Source organism: Erithacus rubecula (assembly GCF_903797595.1).
Source record: "Erithacus rubecula genome assembly, chromosome: 4".
Classification (NCBI taxonomy): domain Eukaryota; kingdom Metazoa; phylum Chordata; class Aves; order Passeriformes; family Muscicapidae; genus Erithacus; species Erithacus rubecula.
This window is the reverse complement of record NC_136686.1, coordinates 29,279,970-29,304,772: the sequence shown is the minus strand read 5'-3', so window position 1 is coordinate 29,304,772 and position 24,803 is coordinate 29,279,970. Positions and strand designations below refer to the sequence as shown.

The 24,803-nt window shown below is 37.4% G+C and overlaps 2 protein-coding genes across 5 annotated transcripts in view; one reads left to right on the top strand and one right to left on the bottom strand.

Annotated features, from left to right (window-relative positions):
• The window catches only part of SCYL2 (SCY1 like pseudokinase 2), a 29,963-nt gene extending 16,788 nt beyond the window's left edge, over positions 1–13,175 (bottom strand). For both annotated transcript variants that reach the window (XM_079304865.1, XM_079304866.1), the window contains exons 1-5: positions 12,974–13,175; positions 8,776–8,979; positions 4,753–4,910; positions 779–923; positions 1–150 (exon numbers count right to left, since the gene is read on the bottom strand). In XM_079304865.1, the coding sequence (XP_079160991.1) occupies positions 1–150; positions 779–923; positions 4,753–4,910; positions 8,776–8,952 (630 nt within the window). In that variant the 5' untranslated portion in view covers positions 8,953–8,979; positions 12,974–13,175. The remainder of the gene's footprint in view (positions 151–778; positions 924–4,752; positions 4,911–8,775; positions 8,980–12,973) is intronic.
• A 13-nt stretch (positions 13,176–13,188) lies between these two features.
• DEPDC4 (DEP domain containing 4) lies at positions 13,189–23,475 on the top strand. Of its 3 annotated transcripts, none has more exons than XM_079304876.1 (9): positions 13,189–13,326; positions 13,660–14,086; positions 14,589–14,740; positions 15,252–15,438; positions 16,938–17,164; positions 18,001–18,143; positions 18,339–18,464; positions 19,689–19,767; positions 22,152–23,475. In XM_079304876.1, the coding sequence occupies exons 1-9, from the start codon at positions 13,242–13,244 to the stop codon at positions 22,367–22,369; spliced, it is 1,644 nt and encodes a 547-aa protein (XP_079161002.1). In that variant the 5' UTR covers positions 13,189–13,241; the 3' UTR covers positions 22,370–23,475. The 3 variants fall into 3 exon arrangements, with proteins under 3 accessions (XP_079161002.1, XP_079161001.1, XP_079161003.1); XM_079304875.1 differs by having other exon boundaries at positions 14,586–14,740; XM_079304877.1 differs by lacking the exon at positions 19,689–19,767 and having other exon boundaries at positions 14,586–14,740; positions 22,152–22,356.
• Positions 23,476–24,803: the final 1,328 nt, after the last annotated feature.

The following is a 24,803-nucleotide window of genomic DNA, read 5'->3' as shown; positions in this document are numbered from 1 at the left end:
CTCCTGTTCAGATGGATTTGTTGATTGGATACAAAAATCAAAGCCCATAATTTTCCATGATCCACTCTTATTCAAAATTATATTTTCAGGAGTAATATTTCCATGGACCATTTTGACACTGCTATGCAAAAATGACAAACCTTCAGAAACCTGTCCATAAAAGATCATTATTTCAGGTTAAATATTTCCCCAAACATCCTATAAGAAATTTACAAAAATTCTGTTCCTATGGACACAATTAAATTCCTAAGTTAACTAAGAAAATATTTTTCATTACTATTTTAGCCTATGCCTTAAAAACTATGCATGAAGGAAACACAGATGGGTAACCAGCAGGTGAGAATACTAATGTTAATTAACAATCCCAGTGTAAATATGGTGGTGCACTCCCCTCTCCCCTCAGGCCACAACATCTCAGAAGAACAAAAATTTTTGTGAAGCTGATCAACATATTCACCAAACAAAACGTGGGAGCTTATGGCTCTCCACAGAACATAAAGAAAAGATTCACACATGGAAGAGGCAGCTGTAGCATAGACATTTACATGGAAAATAAAAATTAATTGTATGTTCTATTTTACATTTCAGAACAATCAAAAATAGAGTAGCAGTTTAGAGCTTCTAGCGTTTATCTTCTCTCACACTCAGAGTAATCAGGGCATTACTATTTCTCACCTCACTATTATTTGATTTACTTTGGCAGTGTAACGACATCATTAAAAAAAAAATCAGTAATGCTAAAAGCAGAAAAAAATTATAAAGACAACCTGTACCATACCTGAAGCAAGCCATATTTGGTCTCCACATCATAAAGTTTGTATTCTTTTATGTCTGATGGTAAAGGTGAAGGTAGATTGTCCCAGCTGCCAAGAACATTAGCTAAACTGGCAAAGACTGGTTCTGTACAAAACGCCAAGCAATCCCTGTGTAGGAAATGCATTAAAGATTCTTGTACATAAATGCAATATATCTCTTGATTGCAAATAAAGAACCATACAAACACCATATTATACACTGCCAAAGCACCTGGTGCTACCAAAAGCCATCCAAAAGCCATGTTATATTTCAGGTTTTGAATTCTTTTAATATTATACTGAAGAGAAACACATAAATGCCTGAAGTTTATAAAAATACTAGAATTAGGTTATTTTATTCTCTAACATTCCCATAAATCACTAACAATTCACACAATACTTCTTTTTTTTTTTAAATAATGCTTTTCTTGTCCTCATCCAGGAAAAATTGATCAAATAATTCTTTCTACTATTAAAACTTGTAAAATCAGACTTCTACCTATGCCTCAAACCAATGTGTCCCTGACTGAAGCAGTACTTAATGAGGTCAGACAATGATCAGAAACTAAATTAATATAATAAAAGGCAGCACCTGAACATTCTTTTACTTCGACAAGTGATAGAGATGAAAATCTGCAAACACAAATATGTTTGTTATATAAACTGCAGTTTGCATGTGAAGTGACTGTTCTCTAAATTATTTTATTGATTTTTTTCTTCATGAAAAATTAATGGTCTTGCTTATGCATTTTTGTGTCAGTTGTGTCTGAAAAGCACAGAAGCAAACTTCTACACATAAGGACTGGCTGTAACACTGTCAAAATTTCAAATTTCAAAATTGGCCCTGAAAACAATACATGCCTCAATCTCATGAACTTCATGCAACAGTCATTCTTTACATCCACACTCTTCACACTGCTCTGCACAGTGGTGAGGCCCTGGACAGCCATTGCAATTCATTCCTTAATTGTTTTAAAGGTTTTTTTTTGTTTTTTTTTTTAAGAAAGCACTATATGGATGGTAGCACCCATATCTGCTTTAAGGATCATTAATTCATGAGAACACTAAATACTGCATCAGTATCAATACAGAAAACAGAAATTGAATAACAGTAACAAAGATACATTTTTGAATATAAAGTACAGGTGAGGAGACAGAGACTAACATTTTGATCACTCCATAAAAACATTAGACGATAGGTCTCAGCATGAAACTACCACATGTTTTTAACTATTTCAATAATTAACAAGCTTGACCTTTGAAGTAAAATAAGGCCACTGACACATGCAAACCTCTTACTATTCATCCTGATTTTAGTTTTATCTACTGCCTCTCTGAAAGAAAAACAACTGAAAAGTAAAATACATTGAATGCTAAGTGTCAGCCAACCTGAAACAATTTTTTTTGCTTGGTTTCCTCACTACCATTCTGTTAATGACACACCTTTCATGTTTCTATTAATATGACTAGGGCTATAAAACTTGTTCCTGTTATAAACACAAGTCAAAATGAGAACACAGAAAGACAAAGTCCTTTACATGCAGTCTGACTTCAGCTTTGCCACAGAGCTTATCCATTTACAGTTAAGGCACATGATAGAAAATACCTAAGGAACAATTTTCATAATAAACTCTCTGATTACTGCTGTTTTGATGGAATAAAAAGATGGCTGCCTATCTTTTACTTTAGGAGGTAAATAAAATAAAGGGCCCAAGCCCTTTATTGGAGGGATGCAGTAAATCTAATTAACACAGCAGAATATTGCAGAAGCTGATGTCTGTTACATAGTGCAAGTGCCTTAACAATTTTCTGAATAATATCAACATGAAACTCAGAATAATAAGATAAAAACATTCTAAAAATAAGAAGTGACAGCCAAAAATACATATGCTTTCTATAGGGAAACAATGCAACAAATGCAATATCTAATAAATTATCAGGGAGAATTCACACTACTACCATTTTCAAAGGGTAGTAATGATATTATGAGTTAACCCAAATTTTTTTTTATCCTTTTCTAAAATAAAAAGCTAAATATAAATTAATGCTTTCCAGTGCTGTTCATGGAATTCAAGACCATCTGTAAATAAACCCATATTAAATACTTAGTATAAATAAGGAGAAATTCATAAAAATACATTTAAGAGGTATACATCATTATATGTATTATGTACATTTATAATAAGCATAACTATGTTGGATATCAATAATTTTCAGTAGAAATATTCTATTCATAGTGGAAAAACTATTTGCACACTAGGGTCAGAAAGGTATGTCCTTTATTTCCATATCTACTTCAGCCCTACAGGTACATCAAATATCTATTTGCCTCATAAAGGAGGAATAATGGATGACCTGCAAGCAGTTCATAATAACTGTATGTTACTTTGGGGAAACAAGAAAAAAAACCAAAACAGTTACAGTCTAGCCTGAGGCCCACTAGAGATCTCTTAAAGAATAAGTGCTCTGGAAAGACCTGAAATCCTAAAGCAATCTTACAACATGCTTGCACAAGGTCACACACATAAAACTTTCTACATAAACCTCTCTTTCACTAATCTCCTCCAAAAACTGTTACATCAGTTTCTGGCACAGCAAACAACTGTAAAGGTTTTGTGCTTCTGGTGTTTTTACCAGCAGCTGAGTGTGCTGAGTATGGGGAAAAAAAGCCAGCAGAAGCAAAGTGTAAGGCATTACTAAAAACTCAGAGTTTGGTCCTGATGTAACTACACTGTTAATTTTACTGGAAAGGCTTAAATGCTTCCCAAGAAGACCACCAAAGCTTTCTTAAAGGTATGAGTCAGCTGGAAAACTGTGACAATTTTAGGAGGAAGCCTGAGGTATACTCTGGGATTCACTTGCATACACTATAACTTTAGATGATCTTAGGCCATTTAGCATGCAATAGTTTATTTACTGCCACAGACTACTGAGAGCTGTCTTCAACTACCTAATTGATTTTCTTTAGGCCATTGTAAGAGACATACTAAATCAGAGGTGCAATGACAGCTTTGGACACTGTTAATGTGAAATGTATTTAGCACTGGAGGGAAGATAGATATGAATATGCAAGTGCAATTTAATCCAATAAACCTGTCTCAAAGCAGACATTGCAAAGATGAAGAAGCATTCCTACAGTATTCTCAGCTCCTAAAAGCCATTTGGAAAAAAAAACCAAGATAACACAGAAAGAAAGGACATTATATAATGTATCTTTATCAGGCTACCATTTAGGATCACAGAATGGCTGGGGTTAGAAAGCACTTCTGGAAATCATCTAGTCCAACCCCCTTCCTACTTGGGGGAAAAACACTAAAATCTCCATGATCTTATTTGGTAGTATCAGGATTAGCTTCCTATTTTAATATTAATTTAATATGAATTGATTATCTTTGTTAGATTTTAGTGTGCAGTTATCACTATAGCTGAACAATAAATCTGCAAGACTAACCAGTTATTGTGCCTAGTGACCAACCTTTCATAAATCAAATAAGCAGTAGAAGAACATGCTGAATTTTGCCTCCATCAATTGGCACTTGAGAGCCTTCTCAACATATCAGCTACAACACAAACAATTTACCAAAAATCCCTAATCTCATATGTACTATACACAACTCATACATGGAACAAAATGTATGAATAAGGTTTGGAGAGAGAACTATTTTAAGAGAGTTCTTTAAAAGTAAAATGAATTAAAAAAACCAAATTTTCACCCTGTCATGTGCAGCCTTACAGCTGCAACTGGACTAAAATCAAACAACAGATTATTAATTAGACTTACACCAGAGTGCATTCCATGGAGGGGCAGGGGGGAAATACAGGGGTAGGGTGAATACCTTATACATGAATAAATACACTAAACTTGAATCTCATCAGATGTATGCATTCAATGTTCCAGACAGTTTACATCCAACACCAAAACAATGATTAAAAATAACTGTTCTTTACTACAGCTTACCTGGATTCTTCTAATGGATGCTGAACAGTAAGTAATCTAGGGTGTCGAAGTCTAGTTAGCTGTTGAACACCTCGTTTTAAGGAATCAATAATCTGATCTTTTTCAAATTTTTGGTACTTGTCTATCAGCTTCTTATCAAAGACAAAAACAGCCACTTCCTGAAAACAAGCAACAGAATTTACTCAGCATATAACACAGCCAAAACCTAAGCCTTTGCACAATTATATACAAATGTGTCTTTTGAATCCACAGTACAATCCCACCAATACAATAACCAAACAAAGAAACTGACTTGTTCTTACTTAGTCCCAGTCATGGGAGAGATTACTGTATATAAACTCTGAAATATACATGTTGAGTCAGGGTACTAATGCTCCTTTATTGTATAAACAGTACTGTGTAAAATATAACCTCTGCCTACGCAGTGTCAAAGCAGCAGATCCACAGTCAGAAATCAGCTTGATTTTAAGTAGATGAAAGCATTTATATTAACTATGAACAGTTAAAATATTCTGAATATAAAACAAGTGTTGCTGTATTAAACCAGGTCCTGTCTCAGTGTTCTGCTCCAAGCCAAACCTCACAAAACAGTCACAGTAGTCTATTAATCTGATCAGATCACTCACATGATAAAACATTAAGAATTTTTAGAGCCCAAAGGTATGTAAAACATAGTCATAAAAATGTTAAAACCAGACAAATCCTCTCCAACTTCTGCAACTGGAGCAGGAGAAAATTAAGAAATTTGTATGAAACTTTGAAATTACAGAGGTCAATGTAAAATAAAAAACTAGACTGCATCACCACCTGAGAAGTCCTTAATGTGAAATGTATCAGCTGATGGAAAAAAAGAATTAAAAACTTTTATAATGAAACAGACTTTTATATGCTGCTACAATAGCATTATGTATAATAATAAAGATTAGAAACAGTAGAAAATAGTATGAAAATACAGTTTTCAGTCCCAAGAGGAACTCTATGCTCTTTCACTGTACATTTTATAACTACTACTCTAATTAAAATCTCATAGAAGCAGCTACGGTATTAATTAAAAAAATAAAAAAACCCAAAACCTATAAACTTTTAGAAATAGGCTATCCAAAATATGAAATTCATTCCAATACACAAATCAATTGTTTTTCAGCTATTTTCATTAAGCCGTTAGCAGGTGAATTCCTGCCACTATCCATACTGGCTCCCTGCTCCAGCTTTTAAGTGTGATGGATCAAACATTAACACAAGGCAGAGAAGAGCAATGACAAGTAGAAGACATATACTGAGCAGTACATAGCCAACAGAATTTCAAACTAATACAGCACTTCTGAAAAAACTTGTTTGATGACAAATGAAAAAAAATCAGAATGTATTTCAATTAGCTTTGGTTTGAGTATTTTGTCATGGGTCTAAGTAAGTTCTTTTGGTGCTTTCTGCAAGCCTGTATGGTTTGTTTAAACTCCTAATTCCCTGAATCTGGCACAAGAGAACACAATTTGTGCTCCAGATCCTTAACCAGCTGACTCAAGGCCATTAGGTCACCCTTGACTGTCTGCAGCCTTTTGCTGGGACTTACCTTCTGAATTCTGATAGCTTTACAACTGAGCTGGCAAGTACTTTGTGACCTTATCCTATCTATTTATGATTGCACTTTCTAAGCAGAAGGACAAGTGCCATATTATGCTAGAAAAAATATAAGTGCATAAAGTCTAAGTTAATAAATCTAAGATGAGCTGAAATACATACTGTGAAATCTATATATAACCAGAGAGATTCATAAATCTTTCAAACAAACAGCAGCAAATCAGCTATGAAATAGCACCAGACAAGCATATGCACACAGGTAAGTAATTTCCTCATACTATGTTAGGTTGTTACTCAGTCACCTACACAGAAAGCAAGGAAAGATAAGATGCATTAAAAAATAGTAACAAATAAACATTCAGAAATCCTGAAAAAGCAGCAAGGCTGGAACCAGCCAGAACTCAGAAAAGAAGAATAAAGTTATAGATATCTACTGTCACCAGAGATGGAATATTTGTAATTGCCCACTAACTTAAAATAGGAACAAAAATAATCCTGAAAACAAAGATGAGATCTTCTGATCAAACTTCCAAATTTAGCTGTTTTATCTGGCTACAATGACTTAACTATTACTTGTGTTGTGATAAGTGGTAACAACAGGGATAATTCTGCCCATACTTCCTGCTTGTCTGATTACAATACACACTGCAAAAAAAAAAGCTTATAGCTTCAATTTAGATCCATACTTGTCATACAGCAAATATGTACAACTTCCCAATAGTGACTGCTATCACCTGGAAAATAACAGCTAGTCCAAAGAATATTCAGAAGGTACACAGGAGAGAAATAAAAAATAATGTTAAAGAACTTATATTGCAATACAACACACCATAAGCTGTATTGCTGCACAGTTTTGTTTTGCAATGGCAAAGTGAATGTTGACATGATGTTACCTAACTGGTAATATTAATAATGAATGGTAACTGCATGTCAAAACACCAGCCATTTAAAATTCCATGCAGTACAACTGCTACCTTGTTTTTAATTACTAATGATGGCATACAACTGCACTGATGTTGGTCAGGGTTTACAGAGATATTGCAGGACAACATGGAGCACCTGAACTAAAACTTTGTAAAATTATTGGTCAGAACACCCATTCAAGGCTTGAAAAGAGTGATTGACAGGAACCTAATTACATATACTCTGTCAACTACAGAGTGAAAGAAACTTGCTACAACTCCATACCTTAAGGATATACCTGCTACAGGTAAAATTCTTACTGGGCACATAGATTGCATAGAACCTATCAAAATTAACATGCTTCCAATGTTACCACTTCTTTGTATACCCAGGTAAGGCCAAAAAAAAAAGCCCCAGTCAATTGGTATGTTGGGAAAATTTAGTAAATAAAAGATGCATAGAACTCTGCAGCAGCTAAAAAAATGCATGAAGACAAGGCAAAAGTACCTGATTAAACATTATTCAGGCTGTCACACAGAATCAGATCACACATTCTTTGCAGATTTGTTCTGTGTATTGTATTTATCTATTACTGTTTATTTGCCTATGATCTAACAGACTGTATAAACATTTTCCTAAGTTATTTCTCTGTGTCCACTTCTTTTTGGTTCATGTGCAAGCTGATGTGTTGCCCTAGTGACTTCACATCACTTAGTATTACGTTTAACTAAAGACTAATTTATTTGCACTTCTGTTTACACTTTGAAAACTGTATTTCCTCCTCAAATTTGAAAAAAGACTGTTCACATTTCTCCAGTGTAATAAAAAAATTTTCAGTAATAACAATTCTTAAACTCTGGTCTTGGCAAACCTTCTTCTGAAGTCATAATGCCATATTCATTTATACATATGACTTCAAGTGAGTCAAAAGTTTGAGTATTAGTGCTCTAAACCCTAATACTTTAAGGAAACTAAAAGGGAACAATACTAATCTGAAAGCAGCACAGGGAAAGCACAACTAACTTTCTCCACAACCTCCTTCTCCATCCCATGCCTTCCTGTCACCGTATCTCATAACTTAATATTTCTAACTGCTCAATTTCTGTATGGTAGCTGAGCAAAAAACTACAGTGTCTTCTGCTGACAACAAATCATGACATACTTCATAGTTATTTTAAACTGTAAAAATCCAGAACAGTTACCAAAATAAATCTGCAAGACACAACAAACTGGCGAACCAATCCATGTTAAAGCAAACTTCTTCCTTGTCTGATAATTTTTAACTCAGATGAATTCTTGATCTTGGTTCCAAATTCTATTCTATGAATGCAGAACCACTTCTTTCTCCAACAATGAAGGCTTAAATCAAGTATCACTTACAGAGCTGAGAACAATATACCTAAATATTGCTGAGTTCTTTGTGCCATTTCAGTACCCTTAACAGAAGTCTGTGCAGTTGGATTTTAACTGCCACTTACCAATTGCTACCAACCAATCTGTAATCTCATGTTTATAAATGTAGATCTTTACTTGACAACTCACCTGCTTTGTTGATTTTTTAGTTCCATTAAATATCTTCCAAGCAAGACCATTGCCTCCACTGGCAATATGTCGCCCGACATCGAATTCCCTGGTAACAGGATTTCCCATGACAGCACTGGTGACATCAGCTGTCACCTTTGTGACAGTGCTCTTCAGCTTATTCAGCATGGACTCCATGGTTGCAATCTGCACCAATGGCTTATCCTACAAAGACAAGAAAAGAAAGGTTTCATGGTCCTCTCAATTCAACCATTTCTTGAAAATAGTAATCAAATAATGCAAAGGATTTATAAACTGCCCCCGAACAGGAAAGGTTCACACCTTGTGTATTAGTATCCATTAACAAGAGAAATCTGAACGAAAACACACTCTTTTAATTCCAGTGCTCACAGAACAACTCATTTGTCTGAAGCAAAGGACTGCTTAAGATCCCAGGCCAGCAAAATAATGGATGTGTATTATACCAACAGCAAGTAAAAAACATTCTTTCCTACACAGTGCTTTTCAAACTGCAAGCTCAAAATTCAGTATTTTGCCCATCCAATTGCTGATATTACCATCTGTATGATTCACCTATTAATGAACTTAAGTGCAAGGGAAGGAAGCAAGACAACATCTTTTTATGCTTAACCAAAATTGTACAAGGAAGCTTTTTTCAGCTCACCTTTCAAATTTTAGAGCTAAAAGATTGTGGCAGCTTCCAATTTACTTAATCTTCCCCTGTAGTGTGCACTTTCAGAGTTTTCTATATTTTCATACTAAATCTGACTTGCCTATTCTGACACATACAAGTTCTGAAGCCTGTGTCCCCTTTATACAATTTTTACTCTGATAATGTATACACAAGAAAGAATGAAGGCAGCAAACAGACAGAAAAAAAAATATAGACATTTATCTTCCTTAACTGTGTAAGCAAAGAAAAAGAGAGAGAATGCAAGAAGAAATTATTTCCTGGAACCAGTATTATGCAGTACATTCAAAAGTAACATTTAAGGGTATTTCTTCAGTCTCTCTTTTAAGTAAGATGTAAAGACATCTGTATCTTTCAGTCAAACTTCATCAAAAATCAAACACACTGAAGTTACCTGGACACGCATTCCTCCTCTCCCTGGTACTATAGATTTGATTCCACCACAAATCAGGACAAATAATCTGATTAGGTTTCAATTGCAAAGACAGACCTGCAGTAGAGGTCTGTAAATGTCAAAGAGGTAATAAACATACTGAACAAATCTTCTTAAAAAGTTCCCTGTGTTATGGAACAAATCACTGCAGTGCAGTTGTGTGTAGCAGTACTAGCCAAGCCCCAAGCAAACCTTAGTGCAGTGCTGCATGCAGGAACACACTAATGCCAGGGCTCCATAGCTGTTTCTCCAATTTCCATGTCAGCTGAAGTGACACAACGTCATCCTACTAAATGACAAACCCCCAGCAGGAATTTTAAGAAAATGTATTTTTAAAAAGACAGGAATCCAGCTGCACAGATCTCAATCTCTCAAATGCTCATATTCAAATCAGATATAGTAGTTATGATTTCAACAGGGCAACTCAGGAGCAGAATCACATGTGATTACAAGCATGTCAAGGGTGGAGTTTATCTCAATTATGGGGACTGTGAGTTTTAGATATGAGAAACTTTCTGAAATCAACAAGACAATCTTAAGAATAACTACAAACTTGTCTGGTGTCCAGTTAAGTGTTTTGTTGACATCATACCTTGAAATAAATTGTGGAAACACAGAATTAATTTATTAAATAATTTTATTTCAGTATTTGAAATATTATTAATTTTAATTAATAATTTTTAATTAATTTTACTTGATGATTCATGCAAGTCCTAACTGTGCAGCCCTAGACCAAACTGCTATGAAGACACTGACATATGCATAAAGGAATTTTCATTAAATAGATAGGGACAAACAAGGATCATGGATTATTCTACAACGGAGCTATAGGCATTTCAGCAATTAGCTCAGGCTCTCAGCAATTAGCTATTCTGTTGGCAAACTCTATATGCTAAAGGACTATAAAATCAATCCTAATGAGTTTAAGATAATCCAAAATCTAATTTACTTGGGTTTAGATCTTGTGTTTTTCCCATTGTTTTGTTCACTCCCAGCCATCAAATATTCTCTTGTACCAATGCAACACCATCTTTTGTTAGGACTCTCAAAACCAATAAAACACTTTACAAAATTATCTGCAGAAATATTATGAAGAAAATGCATGGGCATGCATGTTCAAATTCCTTTGTGTAAATCTGAAAAGAACCATCTCTACACAGATGGAAAAATGGTGTAGTATTCATTAAGTCAGAAGTGCCCTCTGCTGTGGGTGACAGACTAACTGCAGTGAGTAGCCTGGAAAAGCTACTAGGTTCGAATGCCAACAGCATTCCAGTATCAGAAGTGTCAGAATTTAAAATTCAAGCCTGGTAGACCCTGTTCAACCTGTTCTCCTCCAGCTTGACAGCAGGCAAACTATTGTTTAATTTAGCTTCTGAGCAAATAGTACCAAGAAACTTATTTCTCAATAAGCAGATGGGGTTTAAATTTACACCCACCTAATTGTAAATTTGTAGAAATCCTCTCATCAAGATTTGAATGTAAGCTAAAATAGTACATTTTGCTTTATAAAAATGATTGCGACCACAAACTTCAGTAAAAAATCTACATATATCAACAGGAGCAGTGTACCTAGAAAATTCATGCCCCACCAAAAATATCTGTTTTGGATAGCAACTGTAATACCAAAAATTGTAACAAGTTAACCACATCTGAAATATGCAAGTCTAGTTCTCAACTGTAGGCAAAGTTATTCATTCAGTTAAGACTGGTCTAGTATGTCTAAAAAAACTAATAACCAAGTGGCAATAAAGTCAGTCACCCACAATGAAATTTGAATTTCAATGCATTTTAAGTTAAAAGGTAATAAATGCGACAAATGCAAAACCTGAAGTGTAACAGTGTTTGGACAAGCAACACAGCACATGCAATAAATGTTTAAGAACTCTTCCTGTTTGAATTTCATAAGTAATACTAATGCTACTGATTCTGAGTTCATGAAATTTGGAATTAATCCTAAAAAATTCTGAATGTTCAATATGTTTTTCTCATGAATGCCCCTCACAATCAGAAATGGTTTTTATGCTGATGTACATCAGCAATCATACGGCAGCATGAAGAAAAGAATCACTTAGCAAGGTAGTGAGCAACAACCAACACTGCACCCAGAAAGGAGGCAAAACATTCAAAACGTTGAAATACAAACCGTTGAAATACAAAACAAAGACTGTCCACCATTTTTCAATTCTCACTCATGTAAAAACACCCGCATAATAGAAACTCATCCATTTATCCTCAAACTAATTCATAGCTTCATCTCATGCATGGCTGTGGGTGCCCGCCGTACAGCAGCACAACATACGCTACCACTGTTCTGAACTACAACAAGCTGGGATTCATTCCCCTTTGGGAACCAAGGCTGGTGCGCAGCGGCTGCACGGCGCCCACCGCATCCCATCCACCTGTCTCGAGCCCGGACCAACCCTCGGAAGCGCTGGAACGGTTGAGTCACTGCAAACAAAGGGACAAAACCCCAGCATTTTTCAGGAACAACACGTCTTTTGCATTTGTTACAAAAACAGCGAGAGGGTCGTACGCAACGAAACACTGTGCAAAGCTGCTCTCGCCGCACGTCAGCTTCTTAACTTTCATGCACCATTTCGGTACTGAGCTTTAGCTGAATCCCTCCCAAACCCCACGGAACGAGATCCACGAACAGGGTTCTGACTGTCGCCTGGTGACAGGTGAAAGCCAGCCGTGCGCTGCACAAGTCTCCTTTGGGCCAGTCCCCCCGGACGAAGTAGTCACTGTTGCTTACAGCGAGAGCGGGCTGCTGTTATTTACACTCCGCGCCGCAGGGCCGGTGCTGCGCTCCCGCTCCGCGGGGCAGCGGGAGCGGCGCGCCGGGGCCGGGCGGCCACAGGCGGCAGGTGACCGCCATACGCCGGCTCGGGCAGCTCGGCTTGTCCCCGCCCGGCCCTGCCCGGCATCCAGCCTCCGGGGCGGCCTTTCCCCTCAGCGCCGGCACCCGCGACCCGAGACCACAGCCCCCGCGGAGCCGGCCGGCCCTGCCCGCCCAGCGCAGCGCCACCAGGCCACGGGCAGCCGCTCTCGACCCGGCCGCGGCCTCTCACCTGAGCCCGCGGGAAGCTGAGGCGCAGCGCCCGGCTGCCCGTCGCCCTGCGGGCCCGGCGGGCCGCCTGTCACGCCGGCTCCGTCTCTCGCTCGGGCCCCGTCCTGCCGCGGCTACTCCATAGCGACGGCGGCGGGCACGGCGGCGGGGCGGGGGCAGCCGGAGCTCGGCTCACTTCCGACCCGCAGGGGCGGCGCTGGGCGCGGCCGGGGGCGGCGGGCGGGAAGTGATGCGCTCCGGCGGCTTCCGCCAGCGGCCCGGCCGCGGCCATGGCGGGGTATTTGACTCCGCGCTTCAGGAGGATCCGCAGCCAGAGCGACCTGCAGCCGCGGCGGGGGAGCGGGCGGCGCCGAGGTGGGCGAAGAGCGTCATCCCCGTCTCTCCGCTGCAGGAGGATTTCCCCCGCAGTGTCGGAAGGGCTGGGGAGCGGAGCGGGCTGCGAGGGGCGGGCGCCTGCCCATTGTTTGTGTTGGCAACCCCGATGGCCGGCAGGCGAGCAGAACGGGGCTAGGGAGGTTCGGCAGCTGAACAGGGGCCAGAGGAGCTTCCTCCGGCTGTACCCCTGGAGCTGAGGCTGCGGGGAGCGCCGCTGGTAGGGCTGGGCGCGGAGCTGCGCTGGGCCATTTTTTTCAAGTATTAAAGTAAAGGCTTACAAATTTGTAAGACATTCACTTTAATATTTTGCAGACTGTGATGGCCCTTTTCAAGCAACTCAGCTGTGGAATAGCATTATACATGCCCTTCACAATCAAGTGGAAATTAAAAGACGTAGACAACACCTGAAAACATACAGAAACTGTTTCACTGGCTCCAATGCTGTTGATGTGGTACTGAGCCATCTTATGCAAAGCATGTACCTGAGCTGCAATGATATTTCTCGGCTGAAGGGGGTCCGTGTATGCCAGGCGTTGATGGATCACAAAGTGTTCGAGCCAGTCGGAGCCAGGCTTTACTTATTCAAGAATGGGAAAGAAACAGAGTTTGAAGACACGGACACTAGTCTCTACAGATTTGTAAATAGCAGTCTTGATCGTCTTCTTCCAAGAAAGAATAAGGACAATGAAAGCTTATCTCCTGAGCAAATCTGCAAACAGAAAACAAAAAGATGTTCCAAGTGAGTTACACTGAACTATTCTTGTTTTTCTTCTTTTTTAATGAGTTAAGTAGGATTACCTTTAAATGAAGCTATGTCTGTCTAAACCAGTGCCAGTTTTGAGAAATGTCATGTCTAAATTGTAGATGCTACCAGATATATTTGGGTAAAGTGTTTTGGTCTGCCCTGTGTAATTTGGAGTAGAGTCTGGCACCGTAGCATAAGCCTAGAAATAATTTATTTTTGCTATCAGTTGTGCTGAAATCTGAGAATCAGCATAAATGAGCTAATTACTGAAAGCTGGTAAATGAAGTGGAACTAGCAAGCAGAATTTGGAATTAGCATCCTCCCCTTTCCACAAAGCAGATGTGGATGATAGGAATTCTAGTAGCAGGATTGACTCCAGATATAATGAAGCCCTGAAGTTCTGACTTAAGAGCAATTTAGTAAGTAACAGAAAGACAAATGTGTCTTTCTAATAGTATTTGTTATACACCTAATGTTTTTTTCCCTCCTGAAGCAGAACAAAGTGTGACACAACACTTTCAAACCCCTTGGCATTGGAAGCAGCTGATAAAAAGAGGGTTGAGGAGCTTCTTCGGTCAATACATGTTCATACATCTTTACCTCCAAAGATCACAGTTAATGAACCAACTCACCTGCTCTCAAAAGGAGGTGAGGAGTGAATTCTTTCTTTTTTAAACTTGATTGTTCTTCATGTATCTGGCAGTGAGTACCCCATTTCTGTTAAACAATTTTCCACGGAAACCTAAATTTAACCTGTCACTAATGACAAAATATCTATATGAGTGTTAAAGGGGTTAATGCTTGTAGTAAATAAACAGAAGGAAGCACAACAGGGCTATGTTTTTCCATAATGGTATTGTTTATGAAAATACTACTTCAGAAGGAAGTAGGCTTTAAGATTATCTTTTTAATGGATTCCTTTGCTTTTCACTTGTCTTTTTGTTTGTTCTAGTAATTAGTTTATCCTGATTCCTAATATGATGGGGGAGACTTTTATCATTCCTATTTGATCCCTTCTTACCCAACACAGCAACTTCACTCTATGCTGTTACCATGTTTTCTTTGAACACTTAAAAGATTCTTGAGTGAGTAAAAACAAAGGTTAGTTGTTTACATAAGATCTTGTTTCTGAGGGTTTTTTGTTTGTTTATGGTATCAGTAATAGAAGATGTCTGGAAAGAGCAAACTCTGCTACGACTGCTGCAGTTAATTGATGTTCCCCTTCTAGAAGATATCTTGGTGTCTTCAGTGAAGACAAAATCAGACAGTTTTGGCAAAGAAGAAGACATGATTATCTCAAATACTTTCCTGGACAGAGAGGTTATGTGTAGCTTAAACTTGCCCGAGTAAGTTATATATCTATGAAATTAATTTGGTAGTAAATGCTTTATTTTACTCTTGATCAAAGATTTGTGCTAAGTGAACAAATAGACATCATTATGCTTGTATACTTGTAGACAGGGGTGGCATTAGTGTGATTGACTTATTTTCAGAAGTGGTGATTTCACAAAAAGTGTATGTTTAGAGTTGGACACTTGAGCATTTTAAGTAAACACTGGAACTTTAAACCTTGAGTGTTATAAACACTCCTAGTTTCTAGACCAGATTCTTTACTCTTAGGTCTCTGTAACAGACATTAGAACTTGAAAAGTTTTATTCTGAAGCTTTTTTTTTTGTTTGTCACAGTTCCTGATGGCTGTGGTGTGAAGATAAAAAGTCAATAAGGCATCTATTATTAGCAAAAGGAGAAACTAAGCTGTAACACTGAAGAATGCTTATATAATGAGAATGTAAAAGTGGCTGCATGTTGTCAGTGTTCTTTTCTTTAAGTATTCTCTTGCTTTGATAGTGTTCCTGTTTAGTGTACTTAGGCTGATCTCTGTCTTGCATATACTTCTAATGAATATGACAGGGCTTATGTGAATGTCTGAAGAATGTGAAATTGCAGGTAATTTAATTTGACAAAAATAGTCAATCTTTGTTCTCCATTATAGAAATAAGATTCTGTGGATCTTAAATAATATTTGCAACTTGTCATTGGTTCAGATCAAATTATTTTAGATCCAGAATCAGATAAAAGTAGTTGTCCCTCTGCCCCACATGTTTCTATGATTTTATATTCCTTCTGTAAAAAATGGTTGAGACTTTTTCCTCTTGTCTTCTGGCTTCTTTCAAAAATAAATTACACACCCGAAGTTTAGGTGCATAATTAGGTGACATATTCTTTCCTTAGTAAAGATATAGAGACAACAGATGCTTGTAATAACTCATGTTTTTATAGTAAGTTGTATAATAAACTGGTTCTGTAGTCTTCTGTAGCTTTTGTTTTTACCTGGTTAGCCCTGGTGGGTTCTCAGTGTGTCTGTTGGAGTAATGGTGGGGTGGTGTTTGATTTTTAAATACTATCTGAATTCCTGGGGTTAGTGACAGTCTGGCATGATTGAAGCTTGTTTTGATCTGGGTTTATCTCGGGTGTATGGCCTTAGCATAGGAAAAACATAGAAGTTGCCAATTTTGAGCAGGTTCTTGAACTGCTATAGTGAAATAAGCTACACAAACTGCTTAATAAACTAGATCAGCAATGTGGTTCATATATGTGACTGTACCTGCATGGTTATTTCTATCTAGTTTTCTTTATAGGCTTAAGTGGACTCTGCAATAGCTCAGTTGTTTAGAGTATGGTGCTAATTACACCAAGGTCACAGATTCCATCCCTTTTACTTAGGAGTTGGATGCAGTGGTCCTTGTCTGTCCCTTCTGACTCAGAATATTCTATGAATCTGTGAGAATAAAAACAGGTAGAGCATTTGAAAGCAAGCAGTAAAACTTCCTTTTCCTTCTACAGGCTTGACAGATGGCTCTATGCTGCAATTGAATGCTTGGAGTATTTTCCTGACCAATTCCTAGTGATGGTTAGTCAGCAGCTACCTCAAAGCACTAACAACCCCAGCAATCTGAATACATACAAGAAGATTCTTTTTGATGCTATAATGAAGTATTACAGTCAAAAGAAGGACTCTCTTCTTGCCATTCAGGATTTTGATATTCATTTGGGAATTATAGAACTTATAGGTAAGAGCAACCTGGAACAAAGAATACAGATGAAAGCTGTGTGGAGGATGTCACTATGCATCAATTGACTGAATCATGACACTGTTTGCAGTGCTGTTGCAGATAAACTTTTTAGGTTGGAAGGAAATGCTCAAGATCACTATTAAGAACCTGTACTCAAGACAAGGGCAAATTTCAAAGTTAGATCAATTGACTTAGGGCCTGGTCCAACTGAATTTTGAAAATCTGAAAGGATAGAGATTCACCAACCTCTGTGGGTAATTCTTTCAATATGTAACTACTCTTACTGTGAAAGTTACTTACCCCAAGTCAGAATTTGCCTTATTGCTACTGCTAAGTAATAACATAAAACTAAAACCATTGCTATAAAGTTTTTCATGTTAACCAGAATAAGATTTTAAAGTTCTGGACATAGGGTCCCTTTTAGTAATAGAAGTTATTTAAAATTATAAAAGGGACTATTGAGAACTTTGCCATCATATGCATATAAGTAAACCAGAATAGTTTCATTTAAATACAATTTTAAGATTAATCCTACCTAAATAGGCTTTGCTGCTGCTGCTGCTTCAGTCCTATTGGGTTGTTGTGCCTTAACTCCAGCTGCCAGCTAAGTACTACAAAGCTGCTCACTCACTTCCCTGGACGGGGAGGAAAAATTAAAACCTGTGGGTTGAGAAAAGAATCCTTTAATGACAGGAACAACATGAAATTCTGTTTGGAAGGAGCAACCCCCCCACCCTCCCCCCAAAAGTGGGATTATTATTGGGATTTAAATAAGTGTTCATGACTCTGAAAATTAATAGTAACATTGAATATGCTGTTTTACTCCATGGCAGAAAAAGGAAAAACAGATCAAGCTCTAGAGGCATTACAACTTTATTTAAAGTTATTAGCACCAAATATTAGTGAAGAACTTCACAGGCTCCTTACATTCCTAGTCATTGCATCAGAATCTGAGAGCTACAGATTGCAAAAACAAGTAAGTATCTTTTCTGCTTACTGTGAAAAATAGCATTTTCTCATAGTAAACCTAACATTCTTGTCCAGTTAGAAGTATTCTGCTTACTGCCTTTCTGTGTGATCTGTTTCTCACTGATAGCATCCTGTTATACTTAGTCTTTGCTAGCACACTGCAAGTCAATCTAATGCCAAATCTGGGTACTGCTTTTTCTAGTTTGAGAACAGATTTGTGATCATCAAGACTTGTACAAAGTTCATCTTGCAAAATAGGACACTGTCAAAACCACAGGCAGAGCTGCTGACTCAGTTTCTGATGGACAATCACTCTGAGCTCTTCAAGGTATCATTCTCCTTACATCATTGGCTTTGTCATTTTAAGTGTTAAATGCTATGAATTGCCTTTTTTGGAGTATGAAAAGTCTGAGTTTAAACATTAAACTATGTGTAATGTTCCATTTGCTACAGCATAATAGTACAGCCAAATAGGGTGAGAAGCTATTCCAGACTATAGAGGACAGATTTTTGAGTTCTTTGCAGTCCTTTATAAGTTATATCCTCTATTTAGTTACAGAATTTTTATTAGGAAAATATTTAAAATATTAATAATTTTTAATAGGGTCATTTTGGCACCTTGTTGGTAATGAATCCCTACTAAATATTTGGGTATCTTGATGTCTTTCTCCTTTAGAAGTTTACTGGCATACTCTGAGTGGTAGAAAAATGGCATGCTCTTGCACCCCAGTGTATGTTTATAGCTATGACAACTCTAAAAGATCCTTCAGTATTTTGGAATGTTAACTTCTAAAGTGAAGAAAACAAATAGAACCACAGAATAGCCTTTCTATGAAACTTGATGAGTTGTGTAAATATGCAGGCTTTTTATAATGTCTTTAGTTTGTTACATATATTGTCACACATGAAAAGTTGAAACTTTACCTTCTACACTATAAAAACAAGTTTCACAGAAATTTGGTTCCATTAAAATACTGGATTTTATTTTTATACAGCACATCAATTTCCAATTCCAACTTCAGCTCGAGACATGGGAGATTTTTTATTATTATTATTATTTTTAATTAGCTCCAGTTTAGTTTGAAAGCATTAAGTGGCTAGTGAGGGTTTTGTATTTGTTAGTACACAGCCAACCCCCCTTTTTAAATTTGTTTTATGGGTTCTGGCATGAGGTTTGGGGCTTTGATTCCCCACTGGAATTAGGGCCAGAACTGTGTAACAGTGACAGTGAGTGGATGGTCGTTCACTCTGACAGCTGCAACTGAGAGCCTTGTGCAAAAGCTGAAATCAGCTTGTTTTACAATGCAGTTTTTGCCACAGAAAACAACATCTAGAACTTTTTGCTTCCTGTTTCTTTGGCCAGAAACACCAGAAATTAACACAAGTCTTAATAAAACTGTGTTTTAGTGCAGGTCTGTGAGAGACTTTGAATGTGTACCTAAATAATTGTGGGCATTGATTCTTCTGCATTTAACTATTTTTTAAATTTGTATCAAAGTACAGAAGCAATGCTTTAGTAATGTTTTGGGGTTTTTTGGGGTTGTATTTTCAGGCTCCTTTAACTCTTCTGGAACTAACGAGTAGGAGACTTCAGAGTTTGCTAGAAGGGCAAGATCCAGATATCAATTCAGGTAGATGATGGGATAATTTTTCATGTAAATTATTGCATCCAAACTGATTTATGATCAGTTGACTATAATTGTGCATAGACTGTTCTTTTCCTTTGCTAGAAGTGAAGCATTAGGGGGATTAATGGCTTATACACCAAATATTAAATTATATGTGATCTGCAAAACTGGTCTCTATATTGGAGAACAAGGATTCTATTAATAATCTAGTTTGGATACATTACAATTTTTTAATTTTTTTCACCAAATAATTACTTCTGGAAATAGTAGTGCAAAGTGTGCTTCCTTGATGGGACTTTGTATTTAGGAACAGTATTTTTTTATTTTTGCCATAAGACACCTACAAATTTTCACAAAACTCAGTAGTTCAAGGTTCTGATGACTTGAGCACAGACTCTGATTGTTTAGTGTTTTGACTGTTAAGTGTTTTGAAGAACTCTCTCTCTTTTCTGGGTAAGCATAAAGTTTAAGATCTTAGGATTTGTGCACCAGTGTCAAATGCCTTCCTTTCAGGCTACACTACCCTTTTGTATGTGGGGATAATGCTTTTCAGCTTATTTCTTTTGAGCTAACATTCCATTTGGCCTTGCTGCCAAAAATATCTTGCAACACTGATTAAAAGGGTTGGCTTAAATAATTGAATTTCTCTCTTACTCTTCTTTGATTCCTGTATTGCCAGTGCATTGTATGCTTGAACACTGAAGAGAAACCACTTGGGAACCAAACTGCACTAAGTTATTTTGCTGTGTAATATTATATTTAATACAGCAGCTGCCAGAGTAGTTTGGTACAGAATCTTTTACCATCCGTGTTGAGTTCTGGAATGAGTCCAAATTCCTTCCAGTTCAGTGTTCTGAGAATCACATATTGTTTAGCCAAAGAAGACAGAGATGAGCAACAGTGGAAAGAGCTGCCTGTCTGTATTATTCTTGGAGCCTGTGTGATCTCCATTGGCCCACTGAACAGACAATGAAGTACAAACCATATACTCCATTTTTCCTACTAACTTTTGGGCTCCAATCTATAAATGAATATAGGTTCCATCTACTTGTTGAAATAGTCAGTTTGATCTAATGTAAGCTCTCTGGCATGGCATATTCCTGTTTTCTTTGTATTCTGGTGTTATTTTCCCTTTTCTTTCCAAAATCTTTTCTAGGAGCTATTGAGCATTCTTAGCTGATGAACTTCTTAAGTCTAGGTGGGAGCATGAAGGGAGGCTGGGAGACCCAGATAAGAAAAGGGGTATGTCAATTGCAGTAAGGCCTCATCCTTAGGTCTGCTGGAAATAAAAAAGACTAAAACCAGCAAGAGAGCTCTGGGATTGGTTTTAATCTAATAAAATACTTGAAACCACAGGACTAAAGATCCATGCTGAAGTTTTAAGAGTTAATCTCTTTGCCAGTTGCTAAGCTTCTCCTTTTGAAAGAGCTGTCTTTTTTCCTTCATCTCATTCTACTAAACCATAAAAAGTATTGATGTTTGAAAAACTCAGTGTAGAAGAAGGGAAAGGCAGGTCCATGTGACAAGTCTGGCAGCTCAGGTTAATACTACTCTTTATGTGAAGCCTAAAGATGATGGTATTTGTAAATAGGGATTAGTTAGAAATTTTCCCCTTTAGGCAACTGACACTTGTTCAACCAAATTGCTCTCTAACATATATATATATATATATATATATATATATATATATATATATGTTTTATATATTATATATATATATATATATATATATGTATGTAGGAAGGAAAAGTGTCTGTGGAGTAGCTGAATGCCAGTCTTTCCTCAGGCAGAACTCACCTCCCAGAGAGGAGCTTGAGTCCCTGCAGGGCAGTACTTTACTGCAGAGATGTACAATATTTTTATAGCCAAGTTGTGCTGAGTTGAGTATCTCCCTTGCATCACCTTTGCTTCTGGTGCCCAAACCATCCTCAGCTGTCTACTCATGTAGAAGCTCCTAAATTCTGTTCCTCATTTTGTAGTGTGTTTTAGAGTTAACTATTTCTCCAAAGTATTTATTCACTTGTATGAGGTACTGAACTTTGCAACAGATCTGATTTACTCACAGGCAATCTTTGGATGAAATGCAAGGTGCCATTCTTATTGTGTAATGTTCTTCATTGTGGTTCCTTTGTAAGAACTCTATTTGCTCTTTGTCTTGCAGGCCTGTTTGCATGACAGAATCTTCTATGATACTGCACTTGTAGCACTGCTTTTCAACTTTATTTTTGCAATTAATGTTTCAATTTCCATCCATTCTTAATGGAGAACTGTATATTTCACATTGCTTGTAGATGTAATCACATCTGAACTGGAATATCAGTATACTTATATACAAGGCTTTTACATGATGCATGAAACTTAATCTGAACTTCTGATTTCTTGCAAAGGCTTCACCTTCTGTCAGCACATTACAACTAAAGAATATGAAGATCAAAAGCAACAAACCAATCAGTATCTTCTAGCACTGATTCGAGAGATGGACAATGACCCTGCTGTTCCTTTGAAGCAAAAGAAGAAATTAATCAAAGAATTCCAAAAATACCATTCTTTTCTCTACTGTAGTGGTTGTCAAGCTACATGTGAACTTTGTACTCCAAAAGGTTAGACTTCAATAGCCTTTTATTAATCTTTTTTTTTTCTTCCTTTTTAAAGAATGGAGGAGACACATGAAAATTAGTCATAAAAAATGGGGATTTTTCTTATGTCTTTATATCTTCAGTTTCAGGAAGTTACAACTATCAAAATTACTACACTGCTAAAAGGCATTAAATCTAATTAGTCTTTTAAGCAAAATATACTTAATTACTTATCAGTAATAACAACACACATCTTGGGCTGCCTTGAGTTCAGGGTTTGTTGCTTTTTTCCATCCATCCCACAATCCCATGGTCTTCTATCTGAGCCACATCTATATTCTGAGCCATGCTTGGGTTGGTAATCAGTAGGGGTTTTTAATCTTTTCTATCTTTAATTAACAGTAACTTATTCTCATTTTAAAATGTAAGTTATGACTCCTGTGGGCATTGAAAAAGTGTGCAAAGTGTGTAAAAATTTTGGAAGCAGGTCAGTGGATTTTGAATCTGCAGCAGGAATGATTTATTAGGCAAGGGAGCTGTGTGTGCTTGCAGTTGGTAATTGCAACCTGTTACTGTCTCCACACTCTGGCAGACTGAGCTGCTGCTAATTCAAGTAAAAAGTTACATTTTGAAGAAACCTGAGGAATAATTATCTTGTTTTAGATCTTAGTATACTTTAGTAATTTATTTTAACCTGAGGATATTTTGATAGTGTCCAGTCATTTATCATAAATACTTTGGTAATGTTTATGAATTCATAGGGCAAAGCTAGAGAATATATTGGCCTGTCCTGACACATTGATGGTTAGCACTACATCAACAAGGAAGTGTTGATTCAAATCATTAAATCATGGAATTATAGAATGGTTTGGATGATCTTAAGGATCATCTATTACCAAACCCCCTGCCATGGCAGGGACACCTTTCACTAGACCAGGTTGCTCACAGCCTCATCCAACCTGGGCTTAAACACTTGCAGGGATGGGGCATTTACACTTTCTCTGGGCAACCTGTGCCAGTGCCTTACCATCCTCACAGGGAAGAATTTTTTTCCTAATATTGAATCTAAACCTGATCTCTTTCAGTGTGAAGCCATTCTCCCTTGTTTTGACACTACAGTATGCCCTTGTGAAAAGTCCCTAGGCTCCCTTAAAGTACAGGAAGGCAACCATTAGGTCTCCCCAAAGCCTTCTCTTTTTCAGGTTGAACAATCCCAATTTTCTCAGCTTTTTCTTTTTTTTTTTTTTTTTTTTTTTAATAATAACTAAATATGTGATATAGTGTGATAGGGGTTACATTACTTCTTTCATCCTTGCAAGAGACATTTAGTCATGTATTGGACAAAGACTTGGTATTGGAAAGGATCTCTGGTGTAGTCAGATCACTCAGGTCAAAGTGGAGTTGATTAGTACAGGCTGCTCAAGGACTTTCCCAGTTAGTTGAGTTTAGAATATCTGCAAAAACAGACATGCCACAGCCTCTTAGAGTTAAGTCTAGACTTTCACTAGTCTCACAGTATTTAGAAACAAGCAAACAAACCTTACCTCCACACAAAAAAGCAAAAAAACCCCAACCAAAATATGCCTTAGGTTTAGGTAGAATTTCTTGCACTGTCTCCTGTCCTTTCACTGGCACTGCTGAAGTGTCTGTCTCAGTCTTCTTCGTTCCCTCCCATGAGCATTCTCAGGGCTAAACAGTCACAGCACTCTCAGCCTCTTCCCTGTGTGACAGACCCTCTACTTCCATATCATTTTCTTGACCCCAGTGCTGGACTAGTTCCACTATAAGCATGATTTTTTTTGTTGTTACTGTGAATGTGCTGCTTTAGGGATCTCCATCCTCATGTAGGCTTCAAATGTAATTAAGTCAGCAGGATACCAAAGATTTCTTAAAAGAAGTGATGGTTTGATTTTCAATTGAAATAGTTAGACTGTAAGATATAAACAACACAACCTATTACCTCTACACTTAGTTAACTTGCATATTTGAAGTAGCCCTATTTAAATTACCTGGCCCTATTGGAAATCGGAGAATATAGCTGAAATCTCTGTCCATGAATTCCTGTATATGCACTTGCTGTGACTCACCAGTGTGAAATAAATAATTTCTAGAGGAGGAAAAATGTCTGAGTTTGCCTAGAATGCCCTAATGCCTATAGGACAGGGCTATGTATTCTTTTTCTAGCCCTGTATGGGGCTTTGGTTATTCTCCCAGAAGAGGGAGCATATACAGAAGCAGGTTATTGAGACTTGTAAACAGGAAAGTATTTCCTGGCTGTTTCTGGTATTGAGTAGTAGAAGGAAGAGATTTTAGTTGGTTTTTTGTTTTTTTTTTTCCCTAATTTCTCTCTGTCTCTCTGTTTTCAGTTCCTTCACCATGTCCTACTCAAAATACTAAACCTGGTAACAGGGAGGGGTGATAACATGGTAATTTTTAGGCTGGGTGGGCTGGGAATTGCTTTGA

Coding starts and splice junctions, on each gene's coding strand:
- DEPDC4 (XM_079304875.1), top strand. CDS start 13,242: ATGGCGGGGTATTTGACTCCGCGCTTCAGGAGGATCCGCAGCCAGAGC. Junction 14,087..14,585: donor AAAACAAAAAGATGTTCCAA/GTGAGTTACACT, acceptor TCCCTCCTGAAG/CAGAACAAAGTGTGACACAA. Junction 19,768..22,151: donor AGATCCAGATATCAATTCAG/GTAGATGATGGG, acceptor TTTCTTGCAAAG/GCTTCACCTTCTGTCAGCAC.